Below are 18,076 nucleotides of genomic sequence, written 5' to 3'. Positions count from 1 at the left end.
TGAGGTAACAATCTACAGAATAGGAGAATATATTTTCAGACCACACATCTGATAAGGTGTTTATATCCAAAACATGTAAGAAAACAAGCAATTGAATAGTAAGAAAACAAATCTCAGAGAATCCAAGATGGTGACTAGGGTATGGAAGCAGATAGCGTAAGCTCCATGACTCCAAAACCTGCCTGAGACATTGGAGCCATACTTGGCAGAAATAGGCACCAACCAGAATCAAATCTTCAACACCCTTAACCCCTAGCCTGTGGAAAGCTTCCCCACAACACGTTACACTGAGAAAACTTGAGGGATGTCACCACTGCCTCAGCTGCCACCACTGGCTCCAAACCTGCTTCTGAGACATTCAACAGACCAAACAGGTGAGCACCATGCATCATGCAGAATTCTCCCAGCAACCCCTGGGATAAGCCAGAACAGCCCCTGGGTAGACTGACCCCCCCAAAAAAAAAAAACTTCAATAACAAACAGTGAACTGTAATCTAGAACAACAGCAGAGGGGGTGGGAATGCTGAAAGTGCACCAGAGAAAGGGGGAGGAGCAAGGAGCTAATCTCAGGGCAAACTTTCAGTAAGCAAATGCTGAAATGGCAGGAAAGCCAAGAGCAGGTGGGCGATAAGCCACTCCCCAAAGCAGGGCAGGTCGCAGATCACAGAGCATATCTCCTGAGCCAGTGAGCAGCACCCAAAGTCAAAATGCCCCACAAAATTGAAAAACAGTGAACCATCATAACACACTGACAGCAGGGAGGGCTGACAGAACACTGACCATGTCCCAGAGAAAGGGTGTGGGGCAAGGAAATAAGCCCCCAGTGTGGAAATCCCAGTAAACAAGTACATCAAAAAACCACATCCAAAGCAGGGCAACTAGTGGGCTACAGAACTGATCTCCTGAACCTGAGGGCAGCATTCAAACTTAAACTGCCACACCTCACTGGGCCAGGAGCTGACCAAGCAGCTGCAGCTGAAGTGTAACACAGCTATCACCTGAGGAAATCAATATCTCTGACCACCCTGCATGATCTGGCAAAATTACCTCACCTCATAATTTCATTTTAACTGGTAGACAGAAGGACAAAAACACTACTCACAAGCCAATCACCTGGAAAGACCACATCAGAGCTTCTGCTTATATGTCAGTACCAGGACTGGATGCCAGAGAAGTAATTCCAGAACTTAAACTAAGACTGAAATTCTGTTGTTCCTGACCCTGGTGTTTTTCTTTTTTTTTTTTCAGTTTTTGTTTGTTTTTGGTTTTTTGTTCATTTGTTTGCTTTTTCCCATGATTTCTTTGGTTTTTTGTTTGTTTGCTTGTTTGTTTTGTTATTGTGGGTTTTCTCTTTTATTTCTATTCCTATTATCTTTTTTCTTTTTGTACTATCAACCTTACCATCATCATCTTATCAACCCTACTCTCACCCCTTCACTCTCCCTCCTTCTCCTGTGCTAAAATCCATTACTCCCCTCCCCAAAAACTTGTTCTGCCCCTTCTCACCCACTCTCACCCCAGCCCTCACCTTGCTCTCCCATTCTCCCCAATCTGTCATCAGACTACCCTTTCCTCCTACACCCTCATCAAACACTGACCAACCTACTATACCAACTTTATACAACCCAAACCCCTGCAACACTTAACAGAAGCACCCACTACAACAACAACAGAAATACACCCAAACACACATAAGGACCACTAAAACCAGCAGCCCATGCACTGCTTCCTCCACTCACCCACCTCACTTCCCATTTCCCTCTCTAGTGGGGAATGATCTTTATGATGTGTTGTTGGATTCGGTTTGCCATTATTTTATTGAGGATTTTTGCATCAATGTTCATTAAAGAGATTGACCTACAGTTCTCCTTTTTGGATGTGTCTTGTCTGGTTTTGGGGTGAGTGTAATACTGGATTCATAGAATGAGCTAGCCAGTATTCCTTCCCTTTTTATTTCATGGAAAAGTTTAAGGAGGGTTGGTATTAGTTTTTTAAAGGTCTGACAGAATTCAGCAGAAAATCCTTTAGGTTCTGGACTCTTCTTTTTTGGGAGACTCTTTATTGCTGCTTCAATTTCATTTCATGTTATCAATCTAGTTAGGTGGTAAATATACTCTTGGTTCAATTTTGGATGGTCATAAGTATCTAGAAATTTGTCTATTTCTTCAAGATTTTCAAATTTATTGGAATATAAGTGTTCAAAGTAGTCTCTGATGATTCCCTGGATTTCTGTGGTGTTTGTTGTTATCTTCCCTTTTGCATTCTGATTTTACTAATTTGGGTTTTTCTCTCCTCATTTTAGTAAGATTTGCCAGGGGTCTGTCAATCTTGTTTATTTTTTTTCAAAGAACCTGCTATTTGTTTCATTGATTCATTATTTTTTTGGTCTCTATTTCATTAATTTTGGCCCTTATTTTAATTTTTTCTCTCCTTCTGCTTGTTTTGGGTTTTGCTTGTTCTTGTTTTTCTAGGAGTTTGAGATGTAGCATTAGGTCATTTACTTGAGATCTCTCTGTCCTTTTAATATGTGAACTCATGACAATAAACATTCTTCTTAGGACTGCCTTTACTATGTCCCACGGGTTCTGGTAGATCATGTTTTCATTTTCATTAACTTCCAGGAATCTTCTAAATTCCTCTTTTATTTCTTCTATGACCCACTGATCATTGAGCAAAGTGTTGTTCAGCTTCCAATTGTCTGCTTGTTTTCTGCTGTTGTGTTTGTTGTTGAGGTCTAGTGTTAATGCATTGTGATCTGATAGAATGCAGGGGATTATTTTTGTTTTCTTATATTTGCTGAGGCTTACTTTGTGCCCTAAGATATGATGAATTCTGGAGAACGTTCTATGGGTTGCTGAGAAGAATGTATATTGTGCAGAAGTTGGATGAAATATTCTGTAGACATCAGCTAGGTCCAATTGATTTATGGTGTGATTTAGTTCTAAAATTTATTCATTGATTTTTTTTGTTTGGATTATCTATCTATTGGTGATAGGGGAGTATTGAAGTCTTTCACTACCACTCTATTTGAGTCTATATCTTCTCTTAGGTCCTTTTAAGTATGTTTGATGAAATTGGATGCAGTGAGACTGGGTGCATATAGTTTGATAATAGTTATTTCCTTTTGGTATATTTCTCCTTTTATTAGAATGGAGTGTCCTTCTTTATCTTGTTTGATCAATGTAAGTTTGAAATCTACTTTATCTGAGATAAGTATTGCTACTTTTGCCTATTTTTGGGGGCCACTGGCTTGGTAAATCTTCTTCCAGCCTTTCACCCTAAGCCAGTGTTTGTTTCTGTCAATGAGATGGGTCTCCTGTAAACAACAGATTGTTGGATCTTCCTTTTTAATTCAGTTTGCCGAACGGTGTCTTTTGATGGGGGAGTTGAGCCCACTGACATTCAGTGTTAATATTGATAGGTATGTGGTTATTCCTGTCATTTAGATGTTTTTGTTGTTTAAGGGTTTGATTGTGTGGAACTGAATCAATATTACTGTCCAATTCCTTGTTTTTTCTTCTCCTGTGGTTTGGTGATGCTTGTCCTCCTGTGGTTTTGTTTGCTTTCATTTTCTGTGTGCAGTATTCCTTGAAGAATCTTTTGTAATGGTGCTTGGTGTTCATATATTGTTTTAGTTTCTGTTTATTGTGGAAGACTTTTATTGCTCCATCTATTTTGAATGATAGTTTTGCTGGGTAGAGTATCTTAGGGTTAAAGTTATTTTCATTCAGTGCCCAGAATACCTCACTCCATGCCCTTCTTGCTTTTAAGGTTTCCATTGGGAAATCTGCTGTGATTTTCATGAGTTTACCTTTGTAAGTTATTTTTTTTTCTCTCTTACCACCTTCAATATTCTTCTTCTGTTCTTTGTGCTTATTGTTTTAATGATAATATGTTGTGGTGAAGTTCCATTTTGGTCAAGTCTGTTCGGTGTCTGGGAGGCTTTCTGTACCTGAATGGGCATAACCTTCTCTAGATTTGGGAAATTTTTTATTATTTTATTGAACATATTATGAATCACTTTTGCTTGGACTTCTTCTCCTTCTTTAATGCCTATGACTCTCAGGTTTGGTCTTCTGATGGAGTTGATGAGTTCTTGCATATTCCTTTCATAAGTCTTGAGTTTTTTGACTAATAGTACTTCAGTTTTTCCTTTAATTTCTATTTTATCTTTGAGTTCTGAGATTCTGTCTTCCACTTGTTCTAGTTTGCTGGAGTGGCCTTCTACTGTGATTTGTTTTTCTTTTTCATTCTTTTTTCTGAGGTTTTCCATGTCATGAGGTTTTCCTCTTTAATATTATCTATTTTCACCTTTAATTCATTTATATCTCTACTTGTGGTGTTCTCTGTTTCACTTTGGTGTTTATTTAGGGCTCTTATTACTTCATTTATTTGTTTCTGTGTCTTCTCATATTCTTTATTTTTGGATTCTTAAAATTTCATGAATGCATCTTGTACATTTTGGTCAACTGTGTCTAGTATCATCTCCATTGAAATTCTCAGTGATAACTTGCTGGATTTCTTCTTTGGGGTGTTTTTGTGGGCATCACTGGATTCCCTTGGTGTCATTTATCTTTGTTTTGTTGGAGTCCAGAACTGGGTATGCATTTTCTTCATTTTGCTCTGAATCCTGTATTAAATTATTCTTTGGGAGAGATTGGTTTCCATCCCTTTTTCTTCTTCCCATCCCTCTACTTGGTACTGTGCAACTATGTTCTTGATAGGTTAGTTGGTGGGTTTAGTCACCTGTTTTCTTTCCCTTGTTTTAATTTTTGTTTTGTGGCTGCCTTGGGTTTTTAGCTAGGTTGGTGTTCTATTTCTGTCCCTGGTCTGGGTGTAATTTAGTAATAACTAATTCACAGGTTTAATACCCGATCAGTAGTTTATATGTTATATAGAAGTCTCCTTGGTGGTAATATCTATAGGCAGTGGGATTTGGTGGGGGGGGTTAATGTTTGTAAGGCAACTAAGAGAAAGGAAGGACAAATGGGACTACATGAAATTAAAAAAGCTTCTGAACAACAAATAAATGGTCTCTAAACTGAAGAGACCACCTACAGAGTGGGAGAAAATACTTGCCAGCAGTACATCAGACAAAGGACTGATAATCAGAATATACAGGGAACACAAAAAACTAAACTCCCCCAAAATCAATGAACCAATAAAAAAATGGCCTACTGAAATAAACAGAACTTTTTCAAAGGAAGAAGTCCAAATGACCAAAAACATACATTAAAAAAATGATCACCGTCCCTGGCCATAAAGGAAATGCAAATTAAAACACTAAGATTCTCCCTCACTCAAAAAGATCATCAAAAAGACCAAGAACAACAAATGTTGGTGAGGATTCTGGGAAAAAGGAACTCTCCTATATTGCTGGTGGGAATGTAAGCTAGTACAACCACTTTGGAAAATAATATGAAGGCTTCTTAAAAATCTAAACATAGATCTGTTATATGATCAGCAACCCCATTCCTGGAGATATATCCAAAGGAATGTGACACAGGTTACTCCAAAGGCACTTGCACACCCATGTTTATTACAGCACTATTCACAATAGCCAAGTTATAGAAACAACCAAGATGTCCCACTACTGATGAATGGATTAAGAAAATGTGGAATTTATATACAATGGAATTTTACTCAGCCACAAAGAAGAATGAAATCTTGTCATTCACATGTAAATGGATGGAACTGGAGAACATCATGTTAAGCAAAGTTTTCCAGGCTCAGACAGCCAAAAATCACATGTTCTCCTACATATGTGGATTATAGATATAAAACAAATGCAGTAATATTATTAGGCAAAGGTCACACACTAAGGGGAGAACACACATGGGAGAAATAGGGAAAGGAAAGAAAACCTAAAACTTGAATGTGTTTGACATGCTCACTGTATAGGAGCAAATAAACTAACCTTACAATGACAGAGGTCACTATGGGAAAGTGACTGCGAAGTAATGAAGAAGTCAGGTACAGATGAATCAATTTGGGTTGTAATACACATGTGCATGGAAGCAATGCTAGGAATCTCTCTTTATAGCTATCTGTATCTCTAACTAGCAAAAATGCTTTGTCTTTCTTATTATCTCTTATGTTTTCTCTTCAACAAAATTGGAGAAGAGGGCAGAACAGGTTCTGTCTGGAAGTGAGGGGGTTGGGGGGAAAAGGAGGGGATGGTGGGCAGGGGAGAGAAATGGCCTAAACAATGTATGAACAGATGAATAAATGAATAAATTTTTTTTAAAAACTCCCAATTAAAAATGGGCCAAGAAACTGAAGAGAGATTTCTCAAAATAAGACACACAAATCGTAAGCCTGTATATGAAAAAGTGTTCAGTGTCACTAATTGTCAGGAAAATGCTGATTGAAATCACAATTAGGTATCTTCTGTCATCTGTTAGATTGGCTATAACCCAAAAGACAAAAGATAACAAGTGCTGGAAAGAATGTGATGAAAAAGGAATCCTGGCACACTTGGTTGGAATGTAAATTAGCACAACCATTATGAAAAACAGTATGAGTTTACAATAAATTTTAAAAAATAAAACTGCCATATAATCCAAAATCTCACTACTGAGTATATGTACAAAGTATATGAAATCATTATGTCAGAGCAAAAGCTACCTTCTCATGTTCACTGCAGCACCATTCACAATAACCAAGGTACAGAATCAATAGCAATGTTCGGATGACTGGATAAAGAAAATAGGGTACAAATATACAATAGAACATTATTCAGCTTTTAAACTCAGCACAGTGACTCAAGACTGTAATCCTAGCTACTCAGGAGGCAGTGATTGGAAGGATTGCAGTTCAAGGCCAGACTAGGCAAAAAATTCACAGGACCCCGTCTTAATCAATGACTAGGTATGGTGGTGTGCACCTATCCTCCCAGCTACACCAGAAAACCCAAACAGTAGAATCATGGTCCAGGCTGGCCCAGGCATAGAGGGAGACCCTATCTCAAAAATAATACAAAAAAGAGCAGGCAGATTGCTTCAGGTGGAAGAGTGCCTGCCCAGAAAGCACAAGGCCCTGAGTTCAAATCCCTGAACTGTCCCAAAAAAAAGAAAGTTATTCAGCTTTTAAAAAAAAGAAATTCTGTCATTTATTAAGTGAAATAACACAGGCACAGAAAGACATATACTACATGAGGACATGTACATAGGTGGAATGTAAAAAAATTGAATTCATGGAAGCAGATAGCAGAATGGTGGTTACCAAAAGGTGAGGAAAGGGAAGATGTTGATCAAAGTGTACACTTCTTGCCACTTCTATTCAACTGCAAAACTAAAAGACCTAGCAAGAACCATTAGGAATGAGGGGGAAGGAAGGGAGGGAGGGAAGGAGGGAAGAGGAGGCTAGGGGAGGGAGGGAGAGATGAAAGAAAGAAAGAAAGCCGGGTGCCAGGGGCTCCTGCCTATAATCCTAGCTACTCAGAAGGCAGAGATCAGGAGGATCACAGTTAAAAACCAGCCCAGGCAAATAGTTCACAAGACCCTATCTCAAAAAAACCCTTCACAAAAAAGTGCTGGTGGAGTGGCTCAAGGTGAAGACCCTGAGTTCAAACTCAGTACTACAAAAAAAAAAAGAAAAGTAGTAAAATTATCCATAAATAATATGATCTTGCATGTAGAAAATCTTACATTGCAAAAAATATTAAAATTAATTAATAAATTCAGTAAATTTCCATATTATAAAATCAACCTGAAAATAGCAGTTGATTTTCTGTACACTAATGAGAAACTATATAGAAATTAAGTAAATAATGCCACTTAAAATAGAATTGAAAAGGATAAAATACTTACTTAAGAAGGTAAGACTTGCACATTAATGAAAGAAACAGACACAAACAAGTAGGAAAATATTCTGTATTTTTGGATTATAAGACAATATCATTCAAATACTCATAGTACCCAAAACAATGTATAGATTACATTAAATCCTTACCAAAATCCCACTTGCATGCTTTACAGAAGCAGAAATAAATCCTAAAATTCATATGAAACCACAAAGAATCCTGAATAACCAAAACAATCTTGAGCAAAAAAGAGCAAAGCTATAGGCATCACATCTCCCAATTTCAAGATTATTGTTACAAAGCTATCATAGTCAAAACAGTATGATACTGGCATGAAGACAGACGTGTAGACCAAAAGAAGGCAATAAAGAACCTGGAAATAAGAACTGATCTCTGACAAGAATGCAAAGAATGTAAATGGGGAAAAAAATGGTCTCTTCAACAAATGGTGCTGGGAAAGCTGAATGCTCATAAGCCAAAGAATAAAATTGGAGCTTTATCTTGTGCCATACAAAAAGTAAGCTCAATCTGAATTAAAGATTTTAAGACCTGAGACTGCAAAGCACTTAAGAAAACAGAGGGAAACTTTATAATGTTGGTCTTGGAGATTATTTCAATTTACAAATTATATGAAAAGAATTTAAGAAGAACCTGTAGGCTCAAAGAGAGTATCAAAAGTTTTAATGAGAAAAATCTATAGTGTCGAAGGGTAAAAGTTCACATGATAAAATTTTTCAGGAAGGAAATGAATACTGTTAGGATAGTGATTTTCTTTGGGAAGAGAGATGGAAGGAAATGCTTATGGATCAAAAAGAGAGAGGACTGAAAACCAAAGTGGGTGATTACAGCTTCTAGGATCCTGGGCAAATCTCAGTACTTTTCTCAGAAATGAGAACATGGCCTTTCACTAAATAATCTAGAAAGTTGGAACCAAGACCTCTGCTCTCAATTAATAATTCTTGTCACCCAGAAAATAGAAGCAACTTGAAAAAATCATTCCCCATTTCCCACCCTTGTATTTCTTAATCTAATTTTAGCTTTACCAATATTCTGAAAACTCTTAATTCTCTAATTTAAAGCTAACTCTTCCACTTGTTCTAGACTCCATTTCCACTTGTTTAATGAAAAGAAGATTTCATTTTATTATTAGCATACATTACATATATGGAATAATGGGTTTTATTGTGATATTTTCACACATACATATAACATATTTTGATCTTCCCTTTTGCTCTCCCTCAATCCTCAACCTATCTTCTAATAGTTTCCCTTTACTTTCATGTCATCCTTTTTCTAACACATGTGTTAGAAACACACTATACTTGTCTTTCTGAGACTGGTTTATCTTTTTGAACACAATGATCTCCAGTTCCATCCATTTTCCTTCAAATGACATAACTTCATTCTTCTTTATGAATGAATAATGCCCCAAATGAAGATAGAGAGATTGAGAGATAGATAGATGATAGATAGATAGATAGATAGATAGATAGATAGATGATAGATAAACAGATAAACAGATTTATTGTATACATATAATTAACCTCCACCTTCCAACTGGATCATTCATTTAGGCAGAAATATGCAGTACTAGTACTAATTAAAACCTCTGTCCCTTCTCATCTATTGTCCCAATTATCTTCTCCATGAAAAAGAAAAGTCACTTGTCTCTACTCAATGTCTCCATTTTTTCTCATGCTCTCATTTTTATTATTTTTTCCAGGAAACTTCTTTGTTGCTTCTATTTTTAATCTGTGAAACATTGCAAACGTTAAAGGTGAAATTTTTCTTCTCTTTTCAAAGCCAGAAGTTTCGCTTTTAAGACCGGATGTTCTTCAGACTACCAGAGTTGCAGAATGAAGTGCAAAGTTGATGAACATGCACTTAGGTATTGTGATGACTGGAGCATCTGCTGTGGGGTAAAGAACTCAGAAGTTAAGAAAATGAAGAAGTGGTGAAAAGTCTAACAACAGATTCCAGGAAAAGAAACGAAAAAAAATTTTAAGTCCCTTACTTATCTATAATGCTTAATATGATAGATAAAAGAAACTTCATTAAATTGCACATTTAGATGATCAGGTTAAAATAAACACAATTTTTTAAAGTCTTACTCTCTATTTTCATATGTGTATTTTTACATTTGTTTCCTCAATTTATATCCACAAACTGTTGTTTGACCTATAATCCTACATCTCAGCTCCACCACTTACAAAATATTTGACCTTGGGCAAGTTATTCATTTGCTCTCTACTTTAGTTTCTCTATATATAAAATAAGATAAAGATAGTACATATATTGTGGTATCATGATGATTACATGAGTTATACTTTACATATGTAAAGTTTTTTAACTGTACTTGACCCTATCACAAGAACTGTATGTCTTAACTATAATTTCATGGGACCAGAGAATTTGATTCATCTTATCATTTTTTTGGTATTTGTTGAATTGTTCTTTGTGGTCTAAGATACAGTTTTTATGTGTTCAAATTTCATACTGTTTTAAAAATAAGTTTGTGTATTTTCTGTTTATCATGTATACACTTCTATATAAACACAACCTTTGATTTTTAGTATATTCTAATTGCACAAAATTACAAAATTTTTATACATGCACATAATATACTTTGATTATCTTCACCACTCAGGACCGTCTCTTTCTCCCCTCCCCACTCTTGGTGGTCTGCTTCTGCTTCTCAAATAGTTCCCCTTCCACTTTCATGTTCTTTTCAATCTAGATTCTGCATATGGGAGAAAATATGATATGTGTCTGAGTCTGACTTATTTCACTGAACATGGTGATCTGTAGTTTCACCATAAAACATAAAACATGGGTTTTTTTCTCTATTCATCCATTCATGAGCACCTAGGTTGATTCGGAACATGGCTATTGTGAGTGGTGACAAAATAGACGTGGGTGCGCACGTAATATGATGACTTTGAATCATTTGAGTGTATACCTAGAAGTGGCATAATTGGATCATATGGTAATTCTATGTTCAGAGTTTTAAAGAAACCCTACACTGGTTTCAATACTGACTGCACTAATTTACATTCCCACCCACAATGTATAAGCGTTCCTTTTACCCTGCAGCTTCGCCAGCATTTGTTGGTTTTCGGTTTTTTGATGGAATGAGATAAAATCTCAGTGTAGCTTTGATGTGCATTTCCCTTATGACTAAGGATGTTGAGTATTTTTTCACGTTTGTTTTGGCAATTTGTACTCTCCCTTTTTTTTTTTTTTTTTGCTTGTCGAATGAATAGCAAAGATTTTCTCTCACATTCGGTAGGCTAGCTCTTCACCATGGCAACTATTTGCTTTGCTGTGCAGAAGCTTTTTAATTTAATACTATTTTTCTGATCTATTGGAGACCTATTCAAAAATTCATTGCCTGTGCATAGATCTTAAGGTGTTTTTTTCTAAGATATCCTCCAGTATTTTCAAGGTTTCAGGTCTTACACTAAGGTCTTTGATCAATTTTGAATTGATTTTTTTACAGGTTGAGAGGTACGGGTCTAGTTTCACTCTTCAACATTTTGATAACCAGTTTTCCCAGCACCATTTGTTGAAGAGGTTGTCTTTTCTCCAATGTATGTTTTTGTCTCCTTTGTCAAAAATCAGATGCCTGTAGCTGCTTGGCCTTATTTCTGGGTGTTCTATTCTATTCCATTAGGGTAGGTGTCTGGTTTTGTGCCAGTACTACCCCGGTTTTGTTACTATGGCTCTGTAGTATAATTCAACAGCAGGCACTGTGATACCTTCAGAATTACTCTTTTTATCAGAAGTGTCTTGGCTATTTGGGGTCTTTTGTGCTTCCTTATGAATTTTAGCATTTTTTTCTAATTATGTGAAGAATGACATTGAAATTTTGGCTGTGATTACATTGAATCTGTAAACTGCTAATGGTAATATAATTATTTACACAATATTAATCCTGCCACTTCATGAATATGGGAGATCTTTCCATACTCTAGTGTCTTTTGCAATTTCCTTTTTTTTCAATGTTTCATATCTTTTATTGTACAGGTCCTTCACTTCCTTAGTTAGCTTGATTTTTTGTGGGGATTTTTTTAAGTTACTGTGAATGAATTTATTTTCTGTATTTATTTCTCAGCATGAAAAACCTACTAGTTTTTGTATGATGACTTTGAATCTTGTTCTTTTAAAGAAAGTGTTTTTCAGATATAAGAGTTTTCTGCTGGAGTCTTTTTTGTTGAGACTAGCTTATGGCCTAAAATATTAGAGAAAGCTCCATGGACTGCTGAGAAGAATGTGTGCTAAACTATTGCTGAATGGAATATTCTGTAGATACTTTTTAAGTCCATTTTATCTATGGTGCAATGTAACTCTGAAGTTACTGTTGATTTTTTTGTTGTTTAAATGATCTATCTATGGGTGAGAGTGGAATACTGAAGTCACCCACTACTGTTATATTGGAACCTATCTGTATCTTTATGCCCGGTCACCCACTACTGTTATATTGGAACCTATCTGTATCTTTATGTCCGGGAAGACAAATAAACTTTATGTTTGCTTTATGAAATTGGGTGCACCAACATTCAGAACATACACATAAAATGATATTTTAAAATGATATATGATATATATACGTATGTATATATGTGTAATCATTATATTCCTTAGTGAAGTGTTCCCTTTCTTAGTATGTAGAGATCTTTATTTCTTCTGACTAATTTTGACTTGAAGTCTATTTTGTCAGATATGAGTATACTCCTACCTGCTTTCAGCTTCAGTGTTTGGTATATCATGTTCCATCCTTTCACTTTCAATCTGTGGGTGAATTTGATACTGAGGTGTGTTTCTTACAGACAAAAAATAGTTGGATCTTGTTTTTTAATTCAGTCAGCTAGTATGCAACTTTTAATTGAAGAGTTAAGAAGACTTATGGTTATTACTAAGGTATATCTGCTGCTTATAATTTTGTTGATTTTTTCCTGGTTGATTTGAATACTGTTTGCTCTTTTCTTTCTCCCTCGTTTATCTTAGGAGTCTGCTGGTTTATCAAGTTCAACATGTTTGATTCTTTTCTAATTTTCATGTTCATCTATTCCTTTTGTGAAATTTATTCTCTCTTCAGCTCTTGTGTTTATTATCTTTCTTCCTCATATGTGTGCAGGATTCTTTTAAGTATCTTCTGCACATGTTGGCTTAGTGGTCATGAATTGCTTCAGCTAGTACTTCTCTTGGAATGTCTTTATTTCTCCACTGCTTTTAAAGAATAACTTTGCTTGGTACAGTAAATGCCAATGGCAGTTATTTACTCTCATGACTTGAAATATACAATTACATGATTTCCAGGCTTTTAGTGCTATTACTGAGAGGTCTGATATAATTTTTATAAGTTTGCCTTTGTAAATAAATTGTTTTTCACTTAGACTTTGCATGGAATTCTTTTTATTCAGCAGTCTTATCCTAAGGTCATGATCTCTATTAGCACTCAGAAGAGAGAATGCAGACAGGAGTAACAAAAACAACAAATAAAAACAAACCAGATATTTAAATGTAGAAAAATAATAATAATAATAATTAGAAACATCAATAATAACCCCAATATGATTAGAAATGAAAGAAACTAGGATACTTATAAGATAAACTAAGAGTTTAAAAATTATTAAAATTAAAGTAATACTGAGTAAGTAGTAAAAGGAAGAGAGATGGGAAAGAAAAAAAGAGAGAAGAGCAAGAGAACAAAGTGAAAAAGTATACAAGATGAAGGTATATGCCAATGTCATAATGAAACCTCCCACTTTGTTCAATTAAACAACCAAAAAGGGGGGGAAGCCATCAGTCAACATTTCTACCATGATAAGAAGAGGGTAGAGATGTTTTAACACTTCCCCTCCCACCCAGGCTTATCATTTGTAGTTTACTTGGTATAGAAGATAGCTGCTTTTCTTTCTGAGGTCCAAAAAGTTATACCACAAAGTACTGCTTTCAGGCTGAGTCCTGTCCTGCCTTTCCTGCTGTGATGAATTCCTGTCAGTGTTTTTCCTGTTTTCAGGACTGCCAGTACATGGGGTGATGGAACCACCCTCAAACTGCTCCTGCCCACTGAGCCCCATATCCCTGGCTGGATGCCCCCTCACACTGTTACTGGTGGATGAGGTGTTCCAGATGTATCCTCAGTTCTTGTATACAGCACCTAAGATTAGGATGCTGCTCCAGGTTCAGCAAAAGAATCATGCAGCAAAAGAACCACAAAAATATAGAAAGATAGTTAAGTATAGTTTATTAGCAAAGCATATGTATACCTTGAGAAATAGGTAGGCAATCTGGCTTAAACCAACTATCTAAACAGGGACAGTGCACTCCAAAGGGGTGAAAAGGACAGTTGGATAAGGCCAAATGTGCATGGAAGCTGGTGAGGATTGGGGTTTTGTGTATTAGGATAGGGTCTCTGAATTGTGAGAAATATGCTCACCTGTCCAGACTCAAAGAATAGACTCAGAAACATGTGGAATAGAGTGAAAGTAAGACCTTAATGGCCATTTTGCAAGATCAGATTCCTGGCAAACAGAGACACAAGTCCCTCTCCCCAGTTCCTTGTTGACTGAGTACTATGGGGTGTGCATTCTTTTCCATACCTCACCTTCATTTCCTATTGGGTTATTTTAAAATACATCTCTTTTGTGATTGCTTGACTTTTAGAAGCGGGCTTGAGGTGGTACCCACCTCCCTTTGTGGAAGGAAGGTCTCCCTGTGATATGTGCTTTCTGGCATCACAGTTTTTACCCACTTCCTCATTCTATCATGATTTACCCCTCCCAGTTTAAGTTCCCTTATCAGTTGATGCTACCCCCAACATCCACAAGCTGATACACAAGCAAGTGGTCAGAGTTAAATGCATTGCCTTGGAAATGGAGCACCACTGACTTTATTTCTAACATGAATGATGCAAAACTATGGTTTGGTGGCTGTGCCTGGGCTGCCTTGGTGTGATAGTCATAGGCCTTCACATTTGATCCTTTGCCCTTCCTGGTTCAACCTTGACCTTGAGAGTGGGCTTTATAGGAACGACATAGGATCATTATCTTACTCTTCAATCTTCGGTGTGGACCATTATGCTAATTGCTGGTTTGTGGGGACAGCATTCTGTCAGTTGATGGTCTGGACATAGGCCATTAGTGTTTCTTTGTTCTTCCCCTCTACAGGAAGTTGCCTTGGCATCTCCTCATTCCTACCTACACGCTAACAATACCAGACACAGTCTGCTTGTGCAGTTTTCTTCCCAGTGGGCAGAACTTCAGACAGTGCACCTGGCTGTGGACTTTGCCTGGGAGAACGAAAAGTCCAGATGTGTGCCTATGTACCGATCATGAGTCATGGTATCTGGTCTGATGAATGCTCAGAGGTTTAGAATGAACATGATTAGAAAATTGCTGACAAAGAAATCTGGGGAGAGGCGATATGTGAAAAGATCTCTCTCGAAGCAGGCAGAGGATGTAAGATATTTATTTCCCGTGTGAATGCTTGCTAAAGAGTGATTTCAGCAGAGGAGGTCTTTAAAAATAAAGTAGATAGGATGATCAATTCTGGGGATACCAACCAGCCTCTTTCTCTAGCTACTTACCCTTATTATAGCCCAGTAAACTCATGAACAAAGTGTCCATGGTCACGGGAATGGAGGCTTCTGTTCACCATGCCTGTACTTGCTTTGGACACTACTGACTGCTCAATATGTTGGGAGAAGAGACAAAAATTGAGTCCTCAATATAGCACTATCCCCCAGGTACTATATTCCTTAGGTGCTATATTCATACCTGGTCACAAATGAATTACATTGGCCCACTTCCCCCATGGAAGAGGCAATACTTTTTCCTAACTTGAATAGACATGATGGATGTGGATTTGCCTTCCCTACATGCAATGCTTTTGATGAAACTACAGTCATGAACTTACCCAGAATGCCTTATCCACTGTCATGGTGGAACCAGGACTAGAAAATGGAAAAAAACAAACTTTAGGTCGCTGCTTGCATGTTGGCAAGCTTTGTGTGCTTTGTTACCTCAGAATTCAAAATAACACTTTTCCCTTTCTCTCTCTATCTCTCTCCCCATGCTAAGAAGCCCAAAGTTAATGGGGGGGGGGTTCCAACTAACCTTGACAAACTTCTCTCCCTTCTTATCTCTCTCTCACCACCAAAAAGAAGTAAACTTTAGTCAAACAAGACATACCAACTTCAGGGATGTGACACCAGCAAACCCTGAGATAACAACCAAAGTCACCTCCTGGTTTGAGACACATATTTCATCACATACCCTAAAACAGTTCCTGAGCCCTTCCTTCAAACTGGGAATTATCTCTCAGAAGTAGGACTGTAACTTTTGAGGCAATAGGTCATGCAGTCCTCATTTTGCCTGTCCTCATGCCAGGTTTGTTCTTCTGTGACTGGCTTATTTCACTGAATGTAATGTGCTCTGAGTTCATCTGAGGCACTGGGAAGCTTGGGTGGTGAAGGTCCTTGTTCTGTGCTTAGATGGAAATCAAAGATGGACTCAAGCAGCAAAGGTCAGAAAAGTTTTATTTGCAGAGAAGAGAAAGGAAAGGCCATATGGAGTCATGCAGCGGGACCCAAAAACCAGTGGTCCACTGCATCAGGTTGGAAATCGAGTTTTATAGCTTTTTTATTGCCCAAGGGTGGAAATTTTGGCAAAGACAGATGTTAAAGGAGAGGTGTCTGGCATGAACAGACACCTTGTTTCTTGGGAAGGAAAAGGGATGCTTTTCCCCCTGGCTAATTGTCACCTTTTTGGAACCCATAGACCTCCTGCGGTCTGCCATGCAAATCTCCTCTCTCAATAATCACCCTAACTGCTGTTAGGAACGGGGACTGCTTCCTCCTGAAAGGGGGCAATGAAGGAGCCTGTGACATAAGGGATGACCATGAGAGAGGGGTTATTGAGATGACCACAATAGTAGATCATTTTCATTTCCATTAAGGGCATCTGTAGTTTGATGGATTCTAGGAGAGAGGAAACAAACATGACAAGTAGGTTTAAAATGCAAGTCCCGAACACAAGTAAGAGAAAATGGCAACTATAGGCCCCAGAAAGGGTAGGAACCACGTCTTCCAGATGATTGGGGACACCAGGCACAGGAATTTTATGCCTAGGACTCTAGAGAGTCCCTGAGTTACTTTTGTTGTAAACGTAGGCTCATTATCATCTTGAAGTCTTTTGGGGAAAGTGAAGCGAGGGATTATTTTTGCAATTAGAACTCAGAGCACCTCCCTAGCATGTTCTGTACTGCAAGGAAAGGCCTCTACCCATCTAGTGAATGTGTATACCATTACTAACAGTAGTTTTGATTTTAGTCCCCCAGCACATGGGTAGAGTCTAATTGCCAGTCTTCTCTGGGGTAAGACTCCTACCTCTGTGCCCCTGGCACCTTGAGTCTTTTATTATTGGGATTATTTTTGCAATGTTTTACATCCCTGTACAGCTTGTTGGGTGGTGTCCCTTAATTTAGTCCCCCAAAACATTTTTTTGACTAAAACCAAAGTATTGTCGAAGCCCAAATGATAAGTTGGTGGAGGGTCTTAAGAATTTTCCATTGGAGTACTTCAGGGAGCCATAGCTTCCCTACAGGGGACACCTACCAGCCCCAGTGACCCAGCTAATACCCTTGGTCTGAGGCTTACTTTCCTCTGATCTATATTGTGGTCTCTGGGGGAAGAAGAATACTTTCCCAGAGGACAGAGCCAGGTGTATATTTTTTAATGGCTGCCCTAAATGGGTAGCTGCCTCCAGCCACTTTGTTTCCCTCTGCTATCTTATCTTCCCTTTTTTGGTGCCCTCTACAATGAATCACTGAGACCTCTTTAGGCAATAGAACAGCATCTAGGAGGTCTAGCATGTCTAATGGGAGATCCCATTGTAGTTAGCATTCCCCTTTCCTTCCAGATAGCTGCATGAGCTTGCAAGATCAAGAAGGCTTACTTAGAATCTATACAGATGTTGACTCTCTGTTCTTTTGACAGTTGTAGGGCTTCTGTTAGAGCCACTAATTCTGCCAATTGAGCACTTATATTAGGATTTGAGGTTCTCAAATTTTGTTACAACTGCAACCCCTGCATGTCTGACACCATTTTTGACAAAGGAGCTGCCGTCAGTATATAATTCTAGATCTGGGGTTTTTTTTAAGGCTGATCAGTCAAGTCAGGTTGGGCAGCATAACTTTCCATAAGCACCTCCTCACATGAGTGTTCAGGATTTCCACCCTGTCTCTGGTAGAAGGCATCCAGGGTTTAGG

General features: G+C 37.7%; 2 protein-coding genes across 4 annotated transcripts in view; one reads left to right on the top strand and one right to left on the bottom strand.

Annotated features, from left to right (window-relative positions):
- LOC141416471 (beta-defensin 109-like) overlaps window positions 1-18,076 on the bottom strand; it is a 187,391-nt gene that overhangs the window by 92,323 nt on the left and 76,992 nt on the right. The gene's annotated exons all lie outside the window — the stretch shown is intronic.
- On the top strand, window positions 305-9,995 carry LOC141416291 (beta-defensin 43-like). Its single transcript, XM_074053330.1, has 2 exons — window positions 305-374; window positions 9,608-9,995. Exons 1-2 carry the CDS (start codon window positions 305-307, stop codon window positions 9,760-9,762), a joined length of 225 nt encoding a protein of 74 aa, XP_073909431.1. The 3' UTR covers window positions 9,763-9,995.

Source organism: Castor canadensis, chromosome 14, assembly GCF_047511655.1.
Source record: "Castor canadensis chromosome 14, mCasCan1.hap1v2, whole genome shotgun sequence".
NCBI classification, from domain to species: Eukaryota; Metazoa; Chordata; class Mammalia; order Rodentia; family Castoridae; genus Castor; species Castor canadensis.
Note: the sequence above shows the minus strand (reverse complement) of the source record. Positions and strands in the feature narration are given on the sequence as shown.